General features: G+C 32.9%; 2 protein-coding genes across 6 annotated transcripts in view; one reads left to right on the plus strand and one right to left on the minus strand.

The window, feature by feature from the left end:
* Nucleotides 1-1,327, minus strand: part of p120ctn (adherens junction protein p120) — a 96,001-nt gene extending 94,674 nt beyond the window's left edge. Inside the window, exon 1 of the mRNA XM_068768603.1 lies at nucleotides 1,156-1,327. The gene's annotated coding sequence lies outside the window, so the exon portion shown is untranslated. The remainder of the gene's footprint in view (nucleotides 1-1,155) is intronic.
* Nucleotides 1,328-2,939: 1,612 nt separating this feature from the next.
* Nucleotides 2,940-22,693, plus strand: part of LOC137925189 (protein BCL9 homolog) — a 30,151-nt gene continuing 10,397 nt past the window's right edge. For 2 of the 5 annotated variants that reach the window (XM_068768590.1, XM_068768591.1), the window contains exons 1-9: nucleotides 3,182-3,758; nucleotides 6,876-6,971; nucleotides 12,382-12,561; nucleotides 16,546-16,685; nucleotides 17,227-17,382; nucleotides 17,988-18,113; nucleotides 18,385-18,771; nucleotides 20,657-20,786; nucleotides 21,688-22,319. In XM_068768590.1, the coding sequence (XP_068624691.1) occupies nucleotides 3,713-3,758; nucleotides 6,876-6,971; nucleotides 12,382-12,561; nucleotides 16,546-16,685; nucleotides 17,227-17,382; nucleotides 17,988-18,113; nucleotides 18,385-18,771; nucleotides 20,657-20,786; nucleotides 21,688-22,319 (1,893 nt within the window). In that variant the 5' untranslated portion in view covers nucleotides 3,182-3,712. Of the gene's footprint in view, nucleotides 3,158-3,181; nucleotides 3,759-6,875; nucleotides 6,972-12,381; nucleotides 12,562-16,545; nucleotides 16,686-17,226; nucleotides 17,383-17,987; nucleotides 18,114-18,384; nucleotides 18,772-20,656; nucleotides 20,787-21,687; nucleotides 22,320-22,693 lie in introns of those variants that run through there. The other 3 variants (XM_068768593.1, XM_068768592.1, XM_068768594.1) reach the window with 3 other exon arrangements.

Genomic DNA, 22,693 nt, shown 5'->3' on the forward strand with positions numbered 1-22,693 from the left:
ATTTCAAAGTGGATGTAAAATAGATTTTGAATTAAATTTGTTTAAGACATGTCTCATTTATACATACATAAAATTTTCACTTATGTACTGACTCATTAAAATCTCTAGAACCATGAGGCTTAGAGTTATGAAATTTATGGGGAAAATTCCTTTTCCACAAAAAGCACAAAAGGCAGTGCAGGCCACTCAAAGCATGCAGGGGACAGCTAGTTTAATACATAGTGTTATGCATTACCAACTAAACTATGTATAATTCGAAACAAAATTAAATAAAATATAATAAAACCTATTATTTTTTTATTATGTACAGGACTAAAATTATGCTATACATAATTCACTATTCTCATCATAAGGAATACAAAATATCCAATGTCTAATAATTGGAAGTTATTTAAAAATAATTCTCTAAAATATGACCAAATCCCTTGAAAGTGTTTAAATATAACTCCATTTGTCACTTTATTAAACAAAAACATAGTTAAATTATTGTCAGTAATCTTTCTATTGATTTGCGTAATTAAACACTTTTATTTTGACAAGTAATAAATGAGGTTAAAAAGTCAATAAAATAAACTTAGATTATAGCCTCATCATATAAGAAATAATTTTGATGGAACAAAATTACTAAATAAATACAATTTATTGCGATTAATTTCAAAAATATATTGATACTAATTTTTAATGTCAAGTATAAAAACTATAATTTAAAATTGCTATTGGTTTTAATATTGCTCATCACATTTTAATAATTACCAGAATCAGTCATATTTATTTTAATCACAGAAACCATCAAATTTTTACATTATTAATTAGACCGACACTTATTGGAAAGTATATTAATAAAATGATGAGAACTGAAGTAAACTATTGTTAAATTATCTTACAGGTTGTAGGGTCCGGAAAGAATCCTCCGTTTATTCACTTTTATTTTAATTCAGACACGTAAATATCACCGAGTGAGCACACACTAAAAATGGCTCTAAACGTTATATTGAAGACTCCATTACCAAGGAATACTGCTCTATGATAAATAGAACGTGAGATAGGTTTTTTTTATTTCTATGAATGCACTTTCCAACAGCTTTTACTATCACACGGCCCCTTACTATAAGTAGTACAAACGGCATGAGAAATACTTGGTTACTGACGACGTACTTTACGCACTGGGAGCGGTCGGAATGTAATCAGCAGCACCAGGCACAAGACTCTTGAAGCGTCAGGAATACGGTTTAAGCACCAAACAATATCACTTAATCCAATCCATTTAAAACGAGTGCGTCACGAATCACTTAAACAATTTTAGACGACAGCGAAGCGAAATCTACCGACCCTCCTCCCTTCAGCATAAAATAATCATAGACAACGCTAGTTTTTAATCTTGAATAACCTTTATGTTACTCGTAGAAGCGAGATTTTCGCCAACTAGAATTAATTTATAAAATATTACCTTACCCCGTTCTCTTAATATTGATCTGTTAATAATCGTATAGAATATGTAATTGTTTCTTTAGTTAGTAATAACAGGCTAAATATGCTTTTACATAAAAATAAGATGTCAGTCTAAATTTGTCGTTTGTACAGTGGAGACGCATATTTCAGCATTTATGTTCACTTTTCTCAACGATTGATGTCGAACTAAAATGGCTATAGACCATAGTATGGTAACAGCAGTCACTTTCTTTACTAACCTAGGAACCCTAGATAATTACAGAGACATGTATGACAATAAATTTTTAGTAAATAAAACATTTCTGCACGTTCGTCTCTTTCATTTGTTAACAAAATTGTGAATTTAGAAACAATATATTACCCCTCGTAATAATTTAATGATATTAGTACTAAGGGTCAATGAAAATAATTTTATAAGAATCATTAAAATTTATTCTAATCCTATAACACTTCTGAGAATAAAACAGTTTTTAAAAATAACTATCAGTAGGATCATGTATACAGTTTATTGATACATGATATGTTTAATTTAATAATTATATTTTTTTAAACAAGTAAAATTTTGTCTAATCATAGGAATAATTCGTGAATCCATTTTGAATAAATTAAAATCGATCATAGACAATTACACTTTTGTCACAAGTAGACCATGGAAGAAACAGACTTCTCAAAGTTTCTATTTTGGAAATTGCATATTTTCGGATACAACTTCAGCTTGTTTTACCAATAATTTCCCTATAACTTCTTTTAATGTTTCTTAAAAGTATTAAACCTACACGTATGATTTCTGTTATTGCTTCGGTGAGAAAAGAACTAAAAGTAATTAATATTTATTTTAGTTATATTAATAAGTACTCGTTTTGGGAAATGGCGTAATAAGAAATAACCAGATTTTATTTCTCTATAAACGACATGTTTTTCAACAAATTATTTAAAATTTTGGAAAAAACACAAAAAAACTGTCAAACTTTTAAGAACTTAATACGTTTTCTGAATAAAATTTTTTCCAATAATAAAATAACTTTACTTAAAATGTTTTTAATTTGTATTAAAAATTATTTGAAATTGTAAATTTTATTATTTTTTGTTAATAAATAATAATTTACAAACCTTATTTAATAAATACAAATATAAAAAAGAATTCTTGGAACTACGATGGATTAATAACTTAGTTGTTAATGTTACGTGTAACTTATATTATCATATTACTATTGCTAATTATTAATGAAAAAAATCCTCTTAATTTTTTTTTTACTTTTATGTTAATTTACGAAAAAAAACTTAAATTAAGAGAGATTAAACTAATTACAATTGTTCTGATTTTAATTTAAGTATATTTATTATTTTATAACAATAATGCTTTTAAAATGGCATTGCAACGTTTATTATTTAATCTTCTAAATACAAACACTGTGTCATACAATCAAGTCCATGCTAATACGCGTAACCGAACGGATATCTTACAGTTCTCACACTTTTGTTGTTTTTGTGTAGAAAAGGAAATTTGTGAGAAGTATCCATCCCATGTGTATTAGTGTACATATATTGTGTATGTTGTGTTGTGTGTGCGTGGTGATTTGTATTAAATGCTGATAGAGAGAAATTAATTATATGAGTGTATTTTAACGATGAAACTTACATAAATGTGAAGAAACAGTGCGTTTCGTGTTATCGAGTGCTAGTGAGTCCGTCAGGAGGCGGTAATCATGTACGTTCGCTTGCTATTTGTGGATTCTGGATCTCGTCTCCTCGATGTACCATAAACAAAAATGTCAGCGGTCCCGATTTTTTGTTTCTTGTTGCATACCCATCGTTATACCTTAATTAGATCACACGAATGATATAAATTATTGTTAGACGCTTTCTCTGACGATGTCGTCTCGTCTATACGGCGTGCCTTTAGCAATAAATCGGCCATAATAAGCGTGCGTTTGGTGTGCTTCGCGCTAGTCTACACCCGACCTATCTCATTGTTTATGTATGGAGAGTAAACCTCGATTTTTATGGCGTTCGCGGCGCATTTTGAAATTAATTGAATATCTGGAAACGATCAGGGCCCAGCAGCGGCCGGCCGAAGCTCGGGCCCGCGGAGCGCCGCTAGCGTCTCCCGTCCAAGGTTCTCTGAGATCTCTATTTATAATAATTTCTCGATCGTTTGCTGCAGCATAATGACATTCTTGTAATGAAGTGCCGCGCCGTGGATTTGTGGGACATGTGCCAATTATTTCGCCTGTGACGAAATCCTCGCGGCTGGTCGTGTTGTATGTATACAACGACCTTACACTTCTGTTTACATGATTCTATCAATGGTAACCTTTTATTCTTATTTCGTGCTTATGATATTTCATTTGCAAATAATTTGCATGCAAATCTTGACAAACCATGATTTCTTCCTGTAATTAGCTTCGAAAATTTGAGATTTAACTAAATTGAAGCTTTTTTTTTAAATAGTATATTGGTAGAAAAGTTAGGTATAGCTAAGAATATATTAAAATTATGAACTAATTAAGGCATGAATGATTGTTATATAGAATAATATGTATAAATAAGCTAATTTATGTTAGCTTTAAAACAGTTCATGTTACCAAATCAATTGAACCATTTTCTTAAATTTTAGTATTAAAGTTATTTATTAATTGGAATTGAAATACTGAAATGCTATTCTTTTGACTTAAATGTTATACTTGATTTTTTTTTCTAAATGAACTGTGCTTCTATAAATTTTGATAAAATGCAAAACAACTAATCATTATTTTTAAAGAAGAATTTGAATACTTGGAGAATGTTTATATAATATAACATTTTATATTCACTTTCAGTTTATTTTAAATTAGTTTAATTAATTAATTTGTTTCTTTTTTTAGATTAAATTTATAATAGTTAAAATGAATTAAATATGAGTTGTTATTCACTTAATAGTTTTTATGTTTAATAAACATACCCACTGGTTAAGTATTAGTTTCTTTACTCGACAAGCAATCTAAAAAAGCATGGTAATATAATTTAAACAATATAAACCTCTTACCTTTTTTTATATTGGCTTATTGTACTTATTTCCTGTAATTCTGTTTGTTGGATTAGGATTATTTTGAACTAAATTTTAAATATTTCATAAGAAATTTAACTTAAAATTTTCTAACAATATTTTTCTTCATTTTTTTACTTCTTAATTAGTAATACTTCACAAATATCATTAATTTAGTAATATTAATATAAATTGAATTAAAGTTTATTTCAGTGTGACTTTAGTATACTAAAGGTTCAAGGAGAGATAATTTTTATTATCATCATGAGAGACTAAACCACAAAGAGCAAACTCACCCACCTGTTATACACTTATTTAGAATGAATTAAGATACTCCAAATTACATTTTAATTTATTTTTGGTATTTTTTTTCTCTAATAATCCAACTGCATAATAAAATCATATGACTCAAGTATAGATTTGATTAAAAAAGCTTTAATAATATATATAAATATAATTCTTTGTTGATTTTATGTTTCAAGATTTAAACTAGCATATCAGTAACTTAAATGGTATTATCAAATGACAAATGATGAAAAGGGGGATCACAAAACAATGCATTTTCTGATAAAAGTCAATGGTTAACATGTCTTTATATAATTAATCTTATTATCAATAACCTTTTGATATCTAGTCTGCAATTATGTAAGTGATAAAAATCAATTGATTTTTTGGTAAATTATTCAGAGATGACATTTAAGATATTATGCAACTATGATATAATTGAGCCATTTAGAAAGCATTAAAGCAAATGTAATAAATAGTAATGGGAACACTGGGAAAATATTATGCCCAATGTCACTATATTGACAGAATTTATTTATTTTCTCTCTATTATGTGACAGAAGTGTTTTGCATGTGGTTATAAATTTCTTCAAATCTCAAATCTTAGTCTGCTGTAGAAAGATTATGCAGTTTGTCTTCCAATTGGTTGCACATATTCACGGATGATCATTTAAAGATGTTTAGAAATAATAAAGGATTTCTTAATTGTTTGAAAAGGATTTGCCACCACTTTTGCATTCAATATGCTATTATCAAACAATATTGCTCTTCCTAATCTTTATTAAAAAATCAAAATTGTCAGATTTAAATTTAGAATATGTGCATAGATATCGTGAACGTTTTTTGTAACATTTGTTAAGTTACTACTCTTGGAAATTTTAAAATACAATACCAGATAAGTGGTCTTTGTGATGTTGAATTGGCTATTTCACAGAAATTTGTACAATAAAATTACTTGAAACATTTAAATCTGAGCAAGTTACTGAATCTTTAGAATTTATTGGGATTCATTAGTATTGTACACAAAGAACTGACAATGATAGTCAAATCATTGCAATGAAAATAGAAATGCTTGTAATGGAGATAAATAGAAAATATTTTGATGCTTGCAGATAATGTATGTTGTTTAAAATATGCTAATAAATACTAATATTTTTCTAATATATAATTCCACATAATGGTTTTATGTGCAAATATATATCATAAATAAGGATTTTGGAACATGTCAAAAGTAGTAATGATATTAGTCTATAAAAATATTTCAAAATATTTTTAGTGTTTAGACAATTACTGGCAGTGACCAGACAAATGCAGGGGCTAAATTTTTTATCTTTAACTAAGTGAAAATAGGATGAAATTTATCATTTATTATCAGAATATTTACTAGGTAATAACTTAAAAGCAGTTAAAAAAATATCCTTGAAATCAAAACATTCAAAAGTATACACCATGTAAGTGTAGGAAAATGTAATTAATATTTTTTTCATCTACAGATGGCTCTCAATGGAACCTGTTTTACATTATAAATAAAATTACCCTTTGTTATTAGTACATAATGAGTTAGCACAATGATTTAACACCAGAATGCAAGTAAAATATTGCTATGCTTGTATTATTGTGTAGAAATAAATGTCTATAACTTTTTTTTTCATTATTTTATTACAAGAAATTATTATTTGAATGGTTTAAAAAGCAATAATTAAACATGTTATTTTGATGAGAGTTTAAGTAACTTCTATAAAAAAATTAAGAATAAAATTAATTTAAATGATAGTTACAATGCAAGTAAAGTTTGTCAATGATTGTACCACTTTGTTTATACATTGATAATGCACCATTAAATAGAAATAGTTTCTCTTTATTGAGATAACATTTAGCTTGTTAATCACAAAATATGTGACTTAATAAGGTTTTTACATATTTTATCAAATTTCTTTATCTGCAACATTTAATATTTTTTTTTAATCAAATAATTCTTTAACCATAACTTTTATGCTAGTAAAAGAAACAATTTATTGAGATCACTGCTTTATGTTTATTACACATTATCCTTTAGAGATGAACAACTGTTTTATGTATTTATAATACTATAAACATATACCCTATTTTCTTGCAGTCAAGTTGGCGAAGGCACGTAGGGGTATGATCAAGGAGAAGGAGAAGGGCGGGGGCGCCCGCATCAAGGACGAACCCAACGACCCTGCGGAACCAGGTATTTAACTTTTTTTATTAGGCCGGCTAGGTTACCATTAAGTTTTCACATATGTAGATAGAGTCAGAGATGGGTCTTTGGTAAGGCCGCCAAGGCCACTATGATTCTACTGTGGAGCCTATATTTTTCCCAACAGTAAAGCCTGCAGTGATCTGATTTGAAAAATTGTAAATTTACAAAAGAGACATGCAATGTTGTTCCAAGATAATTGATTTGTATGATGTGTAATTAAGCTTGAGATTTTCCTAAGTTGTGACAGCTGACCTCTGCTTTAGTTGTTTCATTACTTATTCCAATGGATTTGATGACCCCATAGCTCTTATGTTTCTTAGGCGGAAGTTCTGTGGTGTTGTTATTGAATTCAAGTCTTAAGAAAAGAGCGCTTCATGATTTGTCACTCAATACTACTTATGCTCTCTGATTTAAGGATGCCATTGAGGAGTGAAAAAAATAATAAATTGTTATGAATATAAAGATTCTTGTATATGTCTTTTTTATAAGATAATGACCCTGTTCTTTAAATAAATGTGGTATAAAAATAATTTATGTTTACCATTTTTGCAAAAACCTGTAATAAAATTAACTAATTCAATAAATGCTCTTCTTTTTCAAAAATATAATAATGTACTGATTAAAGATGTTAATTATTGGCGACTAATGTAAATATGTCTAGCTGCATCACTTTAGGTTATTCTATTTAAGTATCACCTAATGCTGATGTAGTTAATTTCTAGTGCTGCTAATAGATGGCACTAATTTATGTAAGAGTAGAAAATTGTTTATCTGTTGCTATTTGCAAAATACACTAGAAGTCATTGAATTAAAAGTAAATGATCTTAAATTCACACTTTACAGAGAATTTAAATATAAACTCAAGATTAGGTAATTCATTCTCTCTTCAGTCTTTTTTTCGTTATTGAAAATCGTGATCCCGTTTAGAATGTATCCTCGAACGGATCAATCGCGGTTTTTTTTAGCAAAAAACTTAGGTGTATATCAGTTCTGTTTGAACTCATGACATTAAAATTAGTCTTAGGACATATATTTTTTTAAGACATTTAAATCGAAAATAATTTTTTGTAATATTTGATGATTTTATTTTAAAAAAGATATCGTACTTCTTTCAAGGAGTTGTATATAGAAATGAATAAATTTGACCTCCTTCAATTAATGAGCTGATATCACTGATATTAGAATGCAAGTCTCTCCCTTAGTAAAATAAAAGACTAGTTTTTCATGTACATTCATTCTTCGTTACCTTCATTTACCAATAATTCTAGATTCCTAACCGATATATGTAAAATTGTTTTATATTAACCATGCAACTATTTCGTGTACGCCTAGTGCGGTTGGCGGTTAGAAATCACCTGGTATATTAAAGCATTATTACGTATTTAACTGCACTCATTTCTTACTTCTTGATGGGAAATGAAAGATAAATGTAATATCTATGGTGTTTATTATAGAGATTAAATACAATAGTGATTGACCCAAACACAAACGCTACGACTACCTAACAGTAAGGTTCCTAATTCAAATTGGCGTTCGAATTTGAATTCGAAGCAGCAATAGTAAACCAAATTAAAAATATATTGATGACCGTAGTGGTGATGCCCTCTTTCACCCATTCCTAATTTATTGATGATACTGTTCCCAAAGTTCCAAATCGTTACATCGTTACACTAATGTGTACAGTACACTCGCCAGAGGGCAGGTATCTATTAACGATAGGTCTTGCCTCCACCGTCTCCGACACCAGTACTCATTAAGGTGTGTTTCGTACGCTTACGCACTACCTGACTCTCCAAACAGGTTATGGAATCGGAAGGCACATTCATACCCCGTACGCCTGCTCTCGGGACGCTAGGTAAGTTGGTTTCCATATTCCACTGGGGTTATTGGACACTCACTTCCCAATTTTCATTACGGGATCTAGCGTAAACAACAATCGGCTGCCGTAGGTATTATCTTGCATATACAGTACCTGAGCTGAAGTAACTCGCCGGTTGCCAGCCAGCAAGTTACCTTTAAAGGTCGCTCCTAACCGTGCGATCACCCACCATGCGGCCCGTTCGCAGTACCGGTGGCGATGACCACTCGATCCGCGCGACTCCAAACCCCTGACCACACAAAAACCAGGCCAACGAACATGTTCGATGTCTAGAGTTAACTATATAGCCACTATGAATCCGATACGAATGACCACTACCTACCGCTCACACAGTAGGCGGGCTGCTGATCCAGAGTCGAAACAGTTTCTGGTACTCATAGTTCCGATTTCGAACCGACTGCAGCCGAGTTAGACACCAGCCGGGGTGATCGTAGTGGTTAGAAGAAGAACGCTCTTATTTAAATCTTAAAATGATATTGCACTTGTATTACTGTTTTAACTACAGAAGTACCGCAGCTATACTTCGCCGGACAGAGGTAATAACAGAAAAAACACAACTTGTGTTTGGGTACTCGTAACGAGCTAAGGATGCGTTCACACGCGTCTATCGCTTGTACGGTGCAGGTGCTTTTTTTACTCTAATGTTGATTGTTACTATCTTATGACTTTTGGCGGTTCGTCCTTTGACCCCTGTAACTTGGTGTTTCTTAAACCACTATGTTAAGTTCATGAGAAAACCCTGCATCCCTGACACTAGGACGAAAATATTGTCAACTGAGACGATTGATGAACTATGATAACTCGAACATGTATAGAAAAGTAGCCGCAAGTAAAGATTTTTATTCTTTCTCTTGCTTTTTCTCTGATGACGTTAGTGCTGTTAGCCCTAGGGCTTTTACAGTTTCGTCGGTACTGAGTTCACGAAGCGGAAGGGTTTCTCTACAATTTTTAACGCCTACTATCTCACTTTGTCTCTGTCACTTGCTTAAAAAATGCGACTGGAATAGCGCTGTAGTAACTCTAGTTCGCCGAATATAGTAGTCATATATTTGAATAAAATTTAGACTGCGGGGTAACGAAAATATTGTTTTTATGGGAACGATTCACGTGTATTAAACGGTATAAGTATATGTTTACTGTTTGTATTAGGACTGTATTTAGGTATAGTTCTAATAATATTTTAAACTTAATATCACGGTTGTTATACTCATACTCAACTTCTTATCTATCTATGAAATAAGTTATCGAACCAAAAAATAAGTTGTTTTAAACTAATAGCCTCAACATTTCCTTTATTGATATATATTGTTTTTACAGAAGATTCCCATTAAATTAATTTAAGACTACATTGAAACGTCTTTAAAAATAATACAAATCCATTGAAAAATGCCAAAGACATGAGGTAACATATATGTTAATTCATAAACCTTTTTTTTTGTTTAAAATGTACTCTCGACGTCGAGCCACAACATTCATTAGCAACCAATAAATCTCCGCGTATAAGCATTCCGAAATATTTCTTAACGTAGCCTCGAAATCATGAGGCGATATAAAAGAAATTATAGAAATATGGTGCGACGGTGAAAGCAAAGCTTGTCAGTGATGCGAGTAATCAATTCGTCTCGCGATGGATACCGTGTTTACAACAATGCTTATTGATTGTCCAGCTAATGGACACGTCCAAACTAATGATACGTGTGAGAGGGCACTCGTTTTGACAATATTAAGACTAGTTTTACTGCACGGCTTCGTTTATAAATAACGCTCAATTCATCCTTGGTGTTATAATTACTATAATGAGATAATAAAAATCGTTCCAGTTATGCTGTGTGATTAGTACAAAAAGCAATCAATTAATTAATCTTTACGTCTTCCGTAATGATTCATAAAAGATTAATGGACAATTCCTTAAGTAGCTCAGACATGGCCAATATGACGTTAAAAAAAATAAAGGGCGTTTTAATTTTAATCAAATTAATAAAAGTCAAAGAATCACAGATATAAAAATAATTATTCATTTTACAAATATTGAAGAAGCTATTTATCTAATCATAAATTATTTATCATCGTCGTTATTCCAGCCGTAGGATGTCACTGCTGGACTTAGGCCACCTCTATAGATTTCCAATAGAATAGGAGCGCATGCATTTGGGGTCTGTGTTCTCCACTCCAAAGCCTTATTTTATTAACACCAGCGACCAGCCGTTCTATGTGCTATGTGCATTCCCCACTGCCACTAGATGGCGATCAGGTTCGCTTACAGATAATTTTTTTATTAATCCTGCGCAAAGATTATTTTTTTTAAAACCTTTTATAGTTTTGGAACTGTTACTGCGCGAGCAGTAAGGCATGCTTCCAATATGTAAACATCTTTACTTTCCTGTAGAGGATTTGTCTAAAACTAAAAAAGAAATTTAGAGCTCTTTAATAGAATAACAAAAGTAATAATAGGCTTTATAACCATCGAGTAAAAAAATCAAACTATTTTACTGTATTGAATCCCTTTGTGTAATATTACCTGGAAATGGGTCGTTTACAACTGCCATCGACTCGGCGTGCGAGGAATCGTGAGATTTTGTCGAAAAACTCTTGCGGAAAGAAAAAGACAAATATTTTGTTCTTCGTACACCACAGATTCTCTATGTACGTTTTAATTAAATATCATTTGAAACATTATCTATATTAAATTATGGCATATTATGAATTATGATATTAATGAATTCTTTAACCATTGTATTAAGGATATTGCAAAATTGACCACAAAAACCACCCATCTGTGTTTTTATGGGCTCTTATAACAGGGCACCTTTGGAATCCTCGTAGCCTTAACTTGAAGAATGACTTACAGGAGTTCAATCTGATTCTAGTTTCTATCATATTGGGCTCTTCTAGCATTTTTCTCGTGACGTTCAGAAATCACTGTAAATGATCCATAAATGAATAAATCAACGTAGTATCAAAACAATTTTTTTATGTTGTACGCGGAAATCAAACGATAGTGATAAAATTAGAGTGAAAGTTTTTTTTTAAATTGTAGTGAAAAAATCACCATCATCAAACCACTGATCACATCACTTATGCTTTAAATTATATAGGATATAGGTGTAAAGCTTTAAAGAGATGTGTCTATCTAGTTTGTAAAAAAAACCTTTTGCACTTGTTTTCTATAAACCCGTATAAAGTGATCGCTCGGAAATGAGTTACATTAATTTTTTTTCTATTGGAATGCGTGCCTGTAACTTCTTAAAACGCTTTTTTTGACTTTATTATCATAACGTTATCTATTATTTTTATAATCAGTGGTTTTTGGATAAGTCTACCATACAATAATTAACAGCAATTGAGCCTATTTACACATTTAAAGTGTTTACGTCTATAACCGATCATTCTGAAAAGATTTGTAATGTATAGAAAGTACTGTTAAGTATTTGGCCTACTCATTTTTTAAAAGGTTTTAGTTGATATATAGGTAGGGTAAGGATTTATTTAGTATTTTAATTGTTAATGTAATATATGAAGGTCATGGTTCTCGGCCGCCATCCGCGTCGCTGCCGACGCCGGCGGCGTTGAAAAAAGAGCCCGAGGAGCCAGCGCACAGGGTCAAGTTGGAGCCCCACACCCAGGGGACGGACGACGGTAACCCAGAGCTCGGCGTGGACGGTATCAAGACTGAGATCGACGGCCTTATGGACAGTGACGGTAAGTCGTCATTTGTACTAAAAAAAACCTTAAGAAAGTTACAAGTATGGATGAATTTAGAATCGTCTCCGCTTCGTAAACATTTATGAGTCGGTACTAAAAGGAATTGACAATGCGTCGCCTTAAGAAAAATCGCCAAAAAAAAATTTGACCTCACTTACAATGCTGTCCAAGAAGTTTTTGGAGATGCTTCATATTCGAATGGGCGGGAGCCAGAAGGCGTTTAGTCTAAAACTTATTTTAAGGTAGCGTATCTCGTGTTTTAACTTATTAGGAGGCTGCTGTTTTATTACGTACAGGTACGAGTATATTATATGTAAGAAGTTGAATTGTAACTATGGTTATTTTCTCGAGTGATCTTTTCTATTTGATCCCTTAGGTTTTACGGCCCGCGTAGCTTTATCAGTACAAAATGAATATCGAAGACTTTTCCTGTAGAGTCTTTAGCGCACATATTACAGATTACAAATAAAACAAATACAAATAGCTCTCTTGCGTAGTTATTACAAAATTGTATGTTGTCAGCATTACTTCATTAAAGTAACCCATAGGACAAAAATTTTAAAACAGACTGATTGCGGTGTGCTGACATATCTGTCAAATGACAGATTTTTAATTGCATTACTTCTGGAACATATCTTCTTTAATAAATCCCAAACATGATTCTCCTCTAAATTTACGTCTTAGATTAAAAAAGAAATATAACAGTATGGAATAAACTTATATTACGTCGTTATTGAATTGTAAATTGGTTTCAGTACGTCTAATATTAGGTAAAGTTATCTTTACGCATGAAAACTTTTTCTCGTCAAGTACTTAATTATTACATTTAAAGTACTAATGTATTGTACAACTATTAAAACGGCATCGTTTGCGATCGCAGTTTGCACATGCTCTGGAAACTTGTTTGTCACCAGTGGTAATCCTATATAATTAATGCCTAAAGAGTGAACTATAAAAGATTGTATCCCGGGATTCGAACCCACGACCTACGAATGCAAGTCTCGGTTCTCTACTGCCGGACTACTACACATTTATTTGTGAATATATATGGGCTCTGAATCACTATATAATACTTTTTCATTTATATATAGTTTTAATTGTATTATGTTTAGTTACTTTTGTAGTTTTTTATCTTACCAATTGTTGATGTATGTGTGTAAATGTATATATAAAGACTCCTTAACATAACTACTGTAATTTAATAACTGATAACATTGTGCAATAAAAATAAACACGCACAGTAAATTTCTAAATTGTCACAATATTTTGAATGTCGTATGTTGTATTTTTTGTGTCATTTATTTAATAACAGACGTTTCTGGTTTGACATTGGCTCGTCATTGGTTATTCGCTAATGTAATTTTTGTGCCGCTGTAATCTTAAATCCAACCGGAAACAATTGTTTCGTAATGGTCCTCAGTTGTACTGTCGTGTAATAGTACAATTGATATAGATGCACGCATAAATTTGTTTTAAAAATATAACCATATTCGTATGTATATTTGCGTAAAGTGATCTATGGGAGAAAAAATAATTTTAAATATAATTTTAGCGGTAAGACAAAGCTTTAAGACAAAGGCCTTCCCAAAAGATTTGATTTGCGTTGACAAAGGTCAGAAGTGCCATGCATCCAGCGTCTTTCGACGGCATTAAACATGGACATCAGTTCACCTTTTTTAATTGACGTCCTACTCTTATAGACTTTCTACGCTTATCTGTCTTAAAGCACCGGTGATGATCTGCGCACTGTGAGACCTGTTCAATTCGCTGCCTTCTATGTTGGTTACTTTTGTTTGTCTACAAATCTCCGAATTCGATCTAGTATAGAAATCTCAAGCCTAGCCCTTTCCATGGCTCACAAGGCGACTGTAAGCTTGCCAATAAAGCCTAGAGTAAGAAACCACGTTTCAACGCCGTCAGCCGTCACTGGTCCACATATTGGTCGTAGACTGTTTTTAGGCATCGTGGGATATTGTAAGATATGTTTCGTAGTTACCTGAACGTTGTGTTCCTAATAGATAAAGAAAAATTAACAAAAGGAACTATTTTCGGTGTATACCTGTACAGGTAGGAGGAGCAGTTTGCTGTCTCACTCGCGCATTCTATTCTCAAAAATTATTTCATAAAAAAATGCCGTTACTAATGAACCAACATCACCATCACTGTTTATAATGTATTCTTAGCGTCCACTGTTTTAAACCTTTAGAGGAAATATTACGTTTTTAGACACAACGCCTCCTTTGGTTGAAATTATATTTAATTAAATTAATGCTTATAGTCATAAAAAATTCAAGGATTCTTGCGAAAACGTTTAACAATATTTAATGTGTAATATAATTGGTAATAATCTTTATAAATAACGTAATTCCATCACTTCCTTTAAAAACTCAATACAGACTGGTCTACCGCTGGTCAGTACTGAAGCTGTGGTATCCCAGCGGTAGACGACTAAGACTTACATTCGTCGCGGGCTCGATTGCCAGGATACAATCTTTTATAATTCAAACTTTGTACATGAATTATATAGTATTGCCATTGCTCACAAACACGATTCCAGAAGATGGGCAGCAGTGTCCTCTGTGTACTATAATACTACCTATACCTAACGCACGCTACAGCGGTTCCGGTTGGACTATAACAAACATTTTTCTTGCTTTCAATAAGAGAACCCATAAACATATGACGATTAATATTTAGATTTGACAGCACATTTATTTTATGGAATCAACATAGTATGATTTAATTAATTAATCGAATCAATATTAACAAAAGAATTGAAATTACTCTGTCATTGACATAAACTTTGCATTGAATTAGGAAAGTTATTTACAGTTTTATCTATATATTTCAAAACATTTAAAGAAACTCTTAGAAATTGAACATTAAAAAAAATATATAATTTGTTGATTTAAATTGGATTAATAATATCTAAACCATTCATTTTTATTAACACACATCTTAATAATATCTAAACCATTGTTTTCAGTTGTCTAGCCTTTGTTACGTACTGGGCTAATAAGTCATATATTTTTTAGTCTTACGATGAGGGCAAATGACTCTATTACAGAAATCTGTGCAGAACTGCATTGTAATATACAGGAGGTATCGCTAAAGACGAAGTGAAGAGTTACCGTTATTTGCAATAAGTTATCGTGTTCTTGAGTAAACATGCGAATTAAATAGAAAACTTGTTTTATAATTTACGTGTAAGTGTTATCCAAGGACGCCTATTTGATGATATCAAAGAAATCTGAAGTATAAGCAGGGCAATAACACTATTCGTAAATAGCGTTATTTTAGGTAAAAAGTTTCTATTATGACTATTGGATATACATATATTCTATACTAATGAAAACACAGGTATAAAAATGTAATTATACATTTTAAGATTAAAGTAAAAAATGTAATAAATCATCATCGTCGTTTCAAAGTAAAACATCCACTTCTGGGCAAAGGCCTTTCAGATAGGTTTGTACTTAGCATGCACTGCTCCACGAAGAATAGCGGATTAGCCAGGAGGACCGGGGTCCTGGTGTTTTTACCTCTTATCTACATATTTATGTAATTGAATCTATGCCATAGTGGTATTGATGCTTAGATTAGTCCCTACTCTCTTCCTGTTAGAGTCGATTGAGTGAAAAATATTCACGAACGATGGGCATCTTACGAATATTTTAGAAATAACAACTGCGCTCACCAATACACATATTAAAAGCAGCTTGAATTGGCTCATTTATGACAGACCTATAAGACATCTGTGAGCGCGGTCCATGTCCAAGTGTGTTCGTTCTACGGTTAATATGATGACGGTTTCCTTATCAATTTTAGTGACAATCATAGCTAAGCTGAAATGCATGGCAAGAATTAACTTATACTTCCCATATGGAGAAATATAGCAAATAATTTTACGTAATTCTATTTAAAACTCTCTTCTGTCTCATTACTATCGCGTTAAAAGTAATAAAAAAATGTACATTTCAGGTGACCCCACCAAGTCACCATCTTGCGAGATGGGTGGCCCTGGTTCTTTGAAGTCAGAACGGCTTTCATCCGACTCGAATGATATATTGGATCCACAGACCGGCCTAAGAGGTTCGACAGGGAACCTGCAGGTAAAAAAAGTAATATACCTTGAATCTTTTTCGCATGTGGCTTGTGAGTAGACTTGTTATTGGGTGAGGAGGGGGAGTGCGGTTTACCATGTAACTATCGCTGATTATAACATGACATCTATTTATGCTATATAGTTACAATATATGCTTTTCAAGAACATTGTATTATTTCCAACACCCCAAATTGTTTCCAATTTGAAAAATAATACAGAGTAAATATTTTTCTTATAAATTCATTATTTAAAAAAAATGAACTATAAAATTTTAATCGATCTTTGAGAAATTACTATTTTAATACATTTTTTTTGGCATGTGCATGTTTAAGAAATGAGTTGAAGGAGCTTTTTCTACTACTGAATGATTTTATGATGTGTTTGATGGTAACATTGAAGTCAGTGTCATAACAGTGTTTAGAAGAAATTGTTACTTGTGCCTGTGACAACGCATTTGCAGATCCTGGCCTGTTATTTCATATTGTATAAAGATATAAAAAAAATAATTTTGTTTGTTTGACTTATTGGTATATTCTATACTATTTTTTAATTGACAGGATGGAAATCAGAATTGCCGTAATCCGAGCAACGAAGGCCTCGGCTCGTGCAGACTCGGCGGAGGTAATATGGGCGGAGTGTCCATGGGGCCCATGTCTAGTGAGGCACAAACGTTGCCCGCAAACGTGATCAGCAAGCAAGCTGGCAGTATGGAGGTACTGTATTATTTCTACACTAATTGCCGTTACTGACATGCTGTGTCAAAAGATAGTGGTCTGTTGTAGTTCAATAGAAAAAAATTAGTAACATATTTTTTGAGTTAATGTCTTATTAATATGCAGTTACTTTAAAAATGTAAAGTGTTCTATATTGCTTAAGCTGTAAGAGTTTAGTAAAAATATGATTATATATTCATTCTAATGTTATATTATACATGAACCAGTCCCTGGTGTTAATTTACACTGTGATCTGGGAAAGAAAAAGTTTTTGCATTTTGTTTTAACAAAAACAGAAAAAAAATTTAAAACTTTGTCAAGTTTTTTTATTAGCAAAAGACTTTTTTTTTATTTTTGCTTCGACAGCTAACTATCAATACATTTTTAGAATAAATAAACTTCACCGTGTTAGTCTTAAGTAATGACCAGTTATTAAAAAATAATTTAATCATTCAATTAAAGAACCGGTTTTGTGTCGCTATTTATATTCTAGAATCATTTAAAGTCTATTTACTAATGTACTGTGCATGTTTTTAATAAATGTATAATATCTTTATGCAAATTTATTAAAAGAGTAAAGTAAATCATTCCTTTTTCCCAAGCAGCAAAGTCAAATCTTCGTGTTTTCAACAATGTTGGCCAATAAGAGTGCAGATGCAGTGATATCGGGCCAACATCACTCCATCATAGCTTATCACTGCGCTCAACCCAACACTAAGAAATATCTTGAGGTGATTTATAATTTAATTTATAGAAACAAAGTGTGTATAAAAAGCATTAGTGTTAAGTATTAATTTTATTCATTATGGTTAAATTTTTTCATGTATTTTTAAATTTAATTAATTATAAATTTAGAACCTTTGCAGAGTATATCTAACCACAATAATATGTAATTAATGTTGAAAACTTTTAAATATGGCTTTTTGTCTATGTCTTTAAGTATTATAACATATTTAATTGCCGAGTGCTAGGTAATTTATGCAATATGTTATCATTTTACAGAAACATCCTCTCAAAATCGGCCAATTTAACAAACAAAGCCCCGCACAATGGTTAAATAATCTTGCTATGGCGAAAAACCGTGGAGGAATGCGCGGTGGGCCCAACATGATGGGAGGTCCCAACCAAATGGGCCACATGATGGGCGGACCTATGGGCCCTAATATGGGACCTATGGGTCATGCGGGAATGGGACACATGGGACCTAATATGATGGGCCCCAACAGAATGGTCGGCCCTGGAAACCAAATGATGATGATGAAGGGTGGCCCGGGACAAATGGGACAAATGGGTCCTGGGATGGGTCCTATGGATGGGTTTCCAGGGAGCACCCCGTCCTGTGGTGTCATGGACGGCCTCGGTGCTGATGGTGAAATGCCATGGGACACCGTGAGTATATACCTAACTTATTACAAATAATGAATGAGCTGTGTTGATTTTTTTTGCAATAGTTAAGTAACATAATTTAAAATAATTGAGAATGTTATTTGTCTCAATTGTCTGGAATCTAAAATTCTTTTGTAGGTGTCGACTAAACATTGGTAGTGAGAATTAACATAATAAATATTTTTATAGTAAATCACACTAATAATGTTTAGCTAAAAAAAATATAGAGCTTGATCAGGTTAGAATATTAATAAATTGCACTGACTCTTATTATTATTGTAAAATTAGTTTCTTTGAGGATATGTATTGTTTTTACTATTTTTATCGCTTTTTCTTTACTTTTGGAACAACTACATAAACATCCATTTTAATAATCTGTTGTCTCATTTCCTGCACGTTCTTTCTTCTTGTTGTAGCTCATAGAATATTAGCACGTTGTTTTATTAAAAAGACAATTTGCAATTAAAACAATATAAACTTCAGTCTTAACGTCATGTAACTAAATTTTTTTGTTATTAATATATTCAAAAATTTTAATTAGTTATCAAGTATTTACATTATTAATAATTATACTTTATACCTAATCTAGACATAAATTCTGCTACTGGCTGTTTATATACATTTAAAAAAATATATTATTTTAATTTCGAACATTAGCTTCTATGATAAAAAATATACTTTTTTCCCGCCATTATTGTATATTTTTGTTAAGAAATTATTTGTTTTGAAAATGGAATGGGGCACTAAAGAGAATAGGATTGCAGTAACTGCACTGTACAAAGTAGGTAAGAAGTTAGCCGACATTTTTCATATACAGAAAAAGCTAGGGATTAGCCGAATATTTGTGTATTGTACCATCCAAAGGTTCATTGAAACCATGTGTGTTGATGACCGCAAGAGATATGGCCGACCGCAGTCTATTTGAACAAACAAGACCGTTAATAAGGATCGAACCCATAAGGAAGCAGAAAAATACTTTCCAAAGAAACGAGAATCCGCAGGGCACTTTCTCGGATTACCAAACAAGGCTTAGGTCTAGGGACTTACCGGAGATACAGGACATACCTTAAATCAGGGACTAAAACAAAAGAGGGGCGAAAGATCAAAACAGCTGTTAATTCGATACGCGGACAAAAAACACAGAAAAATTCTCACAATCGAGGAGCACTACAACATACAAAATGATCGAGTGTATGCACTCAGCTCTAAAGAAGCTTCCGAGGTAGTGGCCAAAGTTTATCGAAGCCATCATCTAGCATACGTTATGGTTTGGTGGGGTGTCTCCTACCAAGACGTTACAAAACTCCATTTTTGCAAAAAAAGGAGTGAAAACTTAAGCCAAAGTGTATCAAGATACCGTGTTACAAGCGGCATTTAAACTTCTCAACAACATATTATTCAATAACGAAGTATGGACATTCCAACAGGATTCAGCCTCGCGTCATAAGGCGCGCACTATTCGAATTTGGCTTGAGCAAAATGTTCCAGACTCCATAAAGGTTGATGATTTGCCTTCGGCTAGTCCAGACTTAAACCCAATGGACTATAAATTGTGCTCTGTGCTAGAGGACATGGTCTGCTCTAGGCATCACCCAAATATTAAGTTAAGGCAGCAGTGACCAAGTTACCAATGGAAACCGTTCGTAAATCCATCGACACATAGCCCGACCGTTTAAAAGCGAGCGTTAAAGCTAAGGGTAGACAATTTGAATTACTAGTTTAGTACGTTAATATATCTTTTTCACTCTACATAATCACATATAAAACTTTAAAATAATGTTTTTTTTAGAAATGATCGGATATTGTCTTTGTAGCAGAATTTATAGCTAGACTAGGTAATGCTGATATCTCTTCAAATTTTTAATACTAATAAATAACTATTTTGCAGAAAAACCCCTCGGTAATGTCTAACGGCATGTCGAATGGACCACCTTTGCCAATGCCTCCGTGCTCCGAAGCTGGTGATGCGCCGTCGCAGAACGACGCCTCAGACTCTCAATGCCAACCCGGACCTAAAGGTAAGCATTATAGTGCTATCGAAATCGCTGTACCGCGCCTTAAGTATGCGCCCGACGAGACAGGGAGGGTATTGCCTGTTCCGTCAGTTCTTCGTCAACGCTAGCGATGGCAATACCCATGTTAATTTTCTTTCGGCACCCATCTTACTGCACTTTCCCAGAGCGCGGTGCAAAAGTTACTATAGTACTATTACGAACTGTGACAAACTTATATATTTTCTTAAAGAAATATTTTTTTTAATTGATTAAGTACTAGGTACCTCAAAAGATTCGATACAGTAAAAAGTATTTGACCTGTAGCAGTCCAAACTAAATTATAATTATAGTCAGACTGGCATCGCTGTACTGCCAGTCAGGTATATAGTTAGATGTATATAAGGCGTGCGGTTCAGCGTATTTCAAAGAATTTCAGAGTGATCACTTTATTTATTATTTTAATCTCTTCTTAACAGACAATGATGACTCACAAAAATAACTTCTTTTTTATATTGCAAAGCTTGATTTTTAAATAAAAACATTACTTGCTTTTCAATACAAAAAGCAAGTAATGATTTTATAATATTTTTATTGTAATGTTTTGTGTTACACAACATTTTTCATTTTATTAAATTCTAACAACCCAGTTTGGTTATAATTGACGTCAAAAGTTTGACAGCTAAGGATGGTTGTTTTAATTTACTTTATGGTTGCTATAAGAAAAAAGTTCTGTATGCATTATTTTACTTCCATTTTTTCATTCATATACTTTTCTCGCCCATTTATAAAAATGTGAAAAAATAATGGGTCGGCATACTTTGCCTTTTATATATGTTATATTATATATGTTAAAACTATAATAAAACATTTCACTGGAATGTTATTTGGAGAACTGTATTCTAGAAGTTCAATTTCTTTTATTCAGCGGGTGTAAAAATTCCGGACGAGAATTTAACGCCACAACAGCGCGCACACCGCGAAGAGCAGCTCGCAACAATTAGGAAGATGCAGCAAATGTTATTTCCAGAGAGCGGTAGCAACTCCGGGCAGGGGCCTGGTGAAGGACCTCAACAAGCTAACGATATTAATCCCCCGAACTCAACTGCAAATATCAATATGCCCTACCCGCCCATGTCGGGCATGGGACCTAATGGTCCCATGGTTTCTGGCCCTAACGGTCCAATGGTATCAATGTCTAACAGCATGAACACCGGTCCCAGCTGCACTATGTCCGGCCCTATGGGACCAAATGGCCCTATGGGCCCAGGACCAATGGGACCTGGAGGGCCTATGGGACCAAATGGCCCTATGGGCGGTCCGATGGGAGGAATGGGTGGCCCAGGTGGGATGGGCATGGGAGGGCACGGCTCTATGGGACCTAACGGCATGATGGGACCGAATGGTCCAATGATGACAGGAATGGGCCCTAATGGACCAATGGGTCCTATGGGACCATGTGGAATGAAAGGAATCAGGGGTGCGTGTGGTGGGCCCGATATGAAGTCGGGAATGTGTTCCGATATGCATATGGGTAGGGGCTGTGGAGGTCCTATGGGGGTGAGTAACGTTTTAGTATTTCGTTTAAAATTAAGATTTTTCTCGTACCTGGTTAGGTAGTCGCCTAAAAAATAGTCATGGCTATCTACTCGTCTATTCGTCTATTTCTTGTTCTCGTCTGATGACAATATTTTCTAGAAAACTTGTTTACCTAACACAAAATTTCGTCTATATTAATTGCTTCTGCTGTAATTCTGTCCTCGCTCGGGCTATATTAAATTATTTGCTAAATGTATGTCAACACAATACATCAACGCCGGCTTGTGGACCGTAATTTGTTTGCCAATTTTTAGAAGCTGTTAAATATAATATGGAAAATATGACTACATATACCTTCCGGTAGTTTTAAAGACAATAACTTATTTTACACATGT

This window comes from Battus philenor, unplaced genomic scaffold, assembly GCF_028537555.1.
Source record: "Battus philenor isolate CCGP_79_NKW_IND1 unplaced genomic scaffold, ilBatPhil1.0.hap1 SCAF_26, whole genome shotgun sequence".
Taxonomy (NCBI): Eukaryota; Metazoa; Arthropoda; class Insecta; order Lepidoptera; family Papilionidae; genus Battus; species Battus philenor.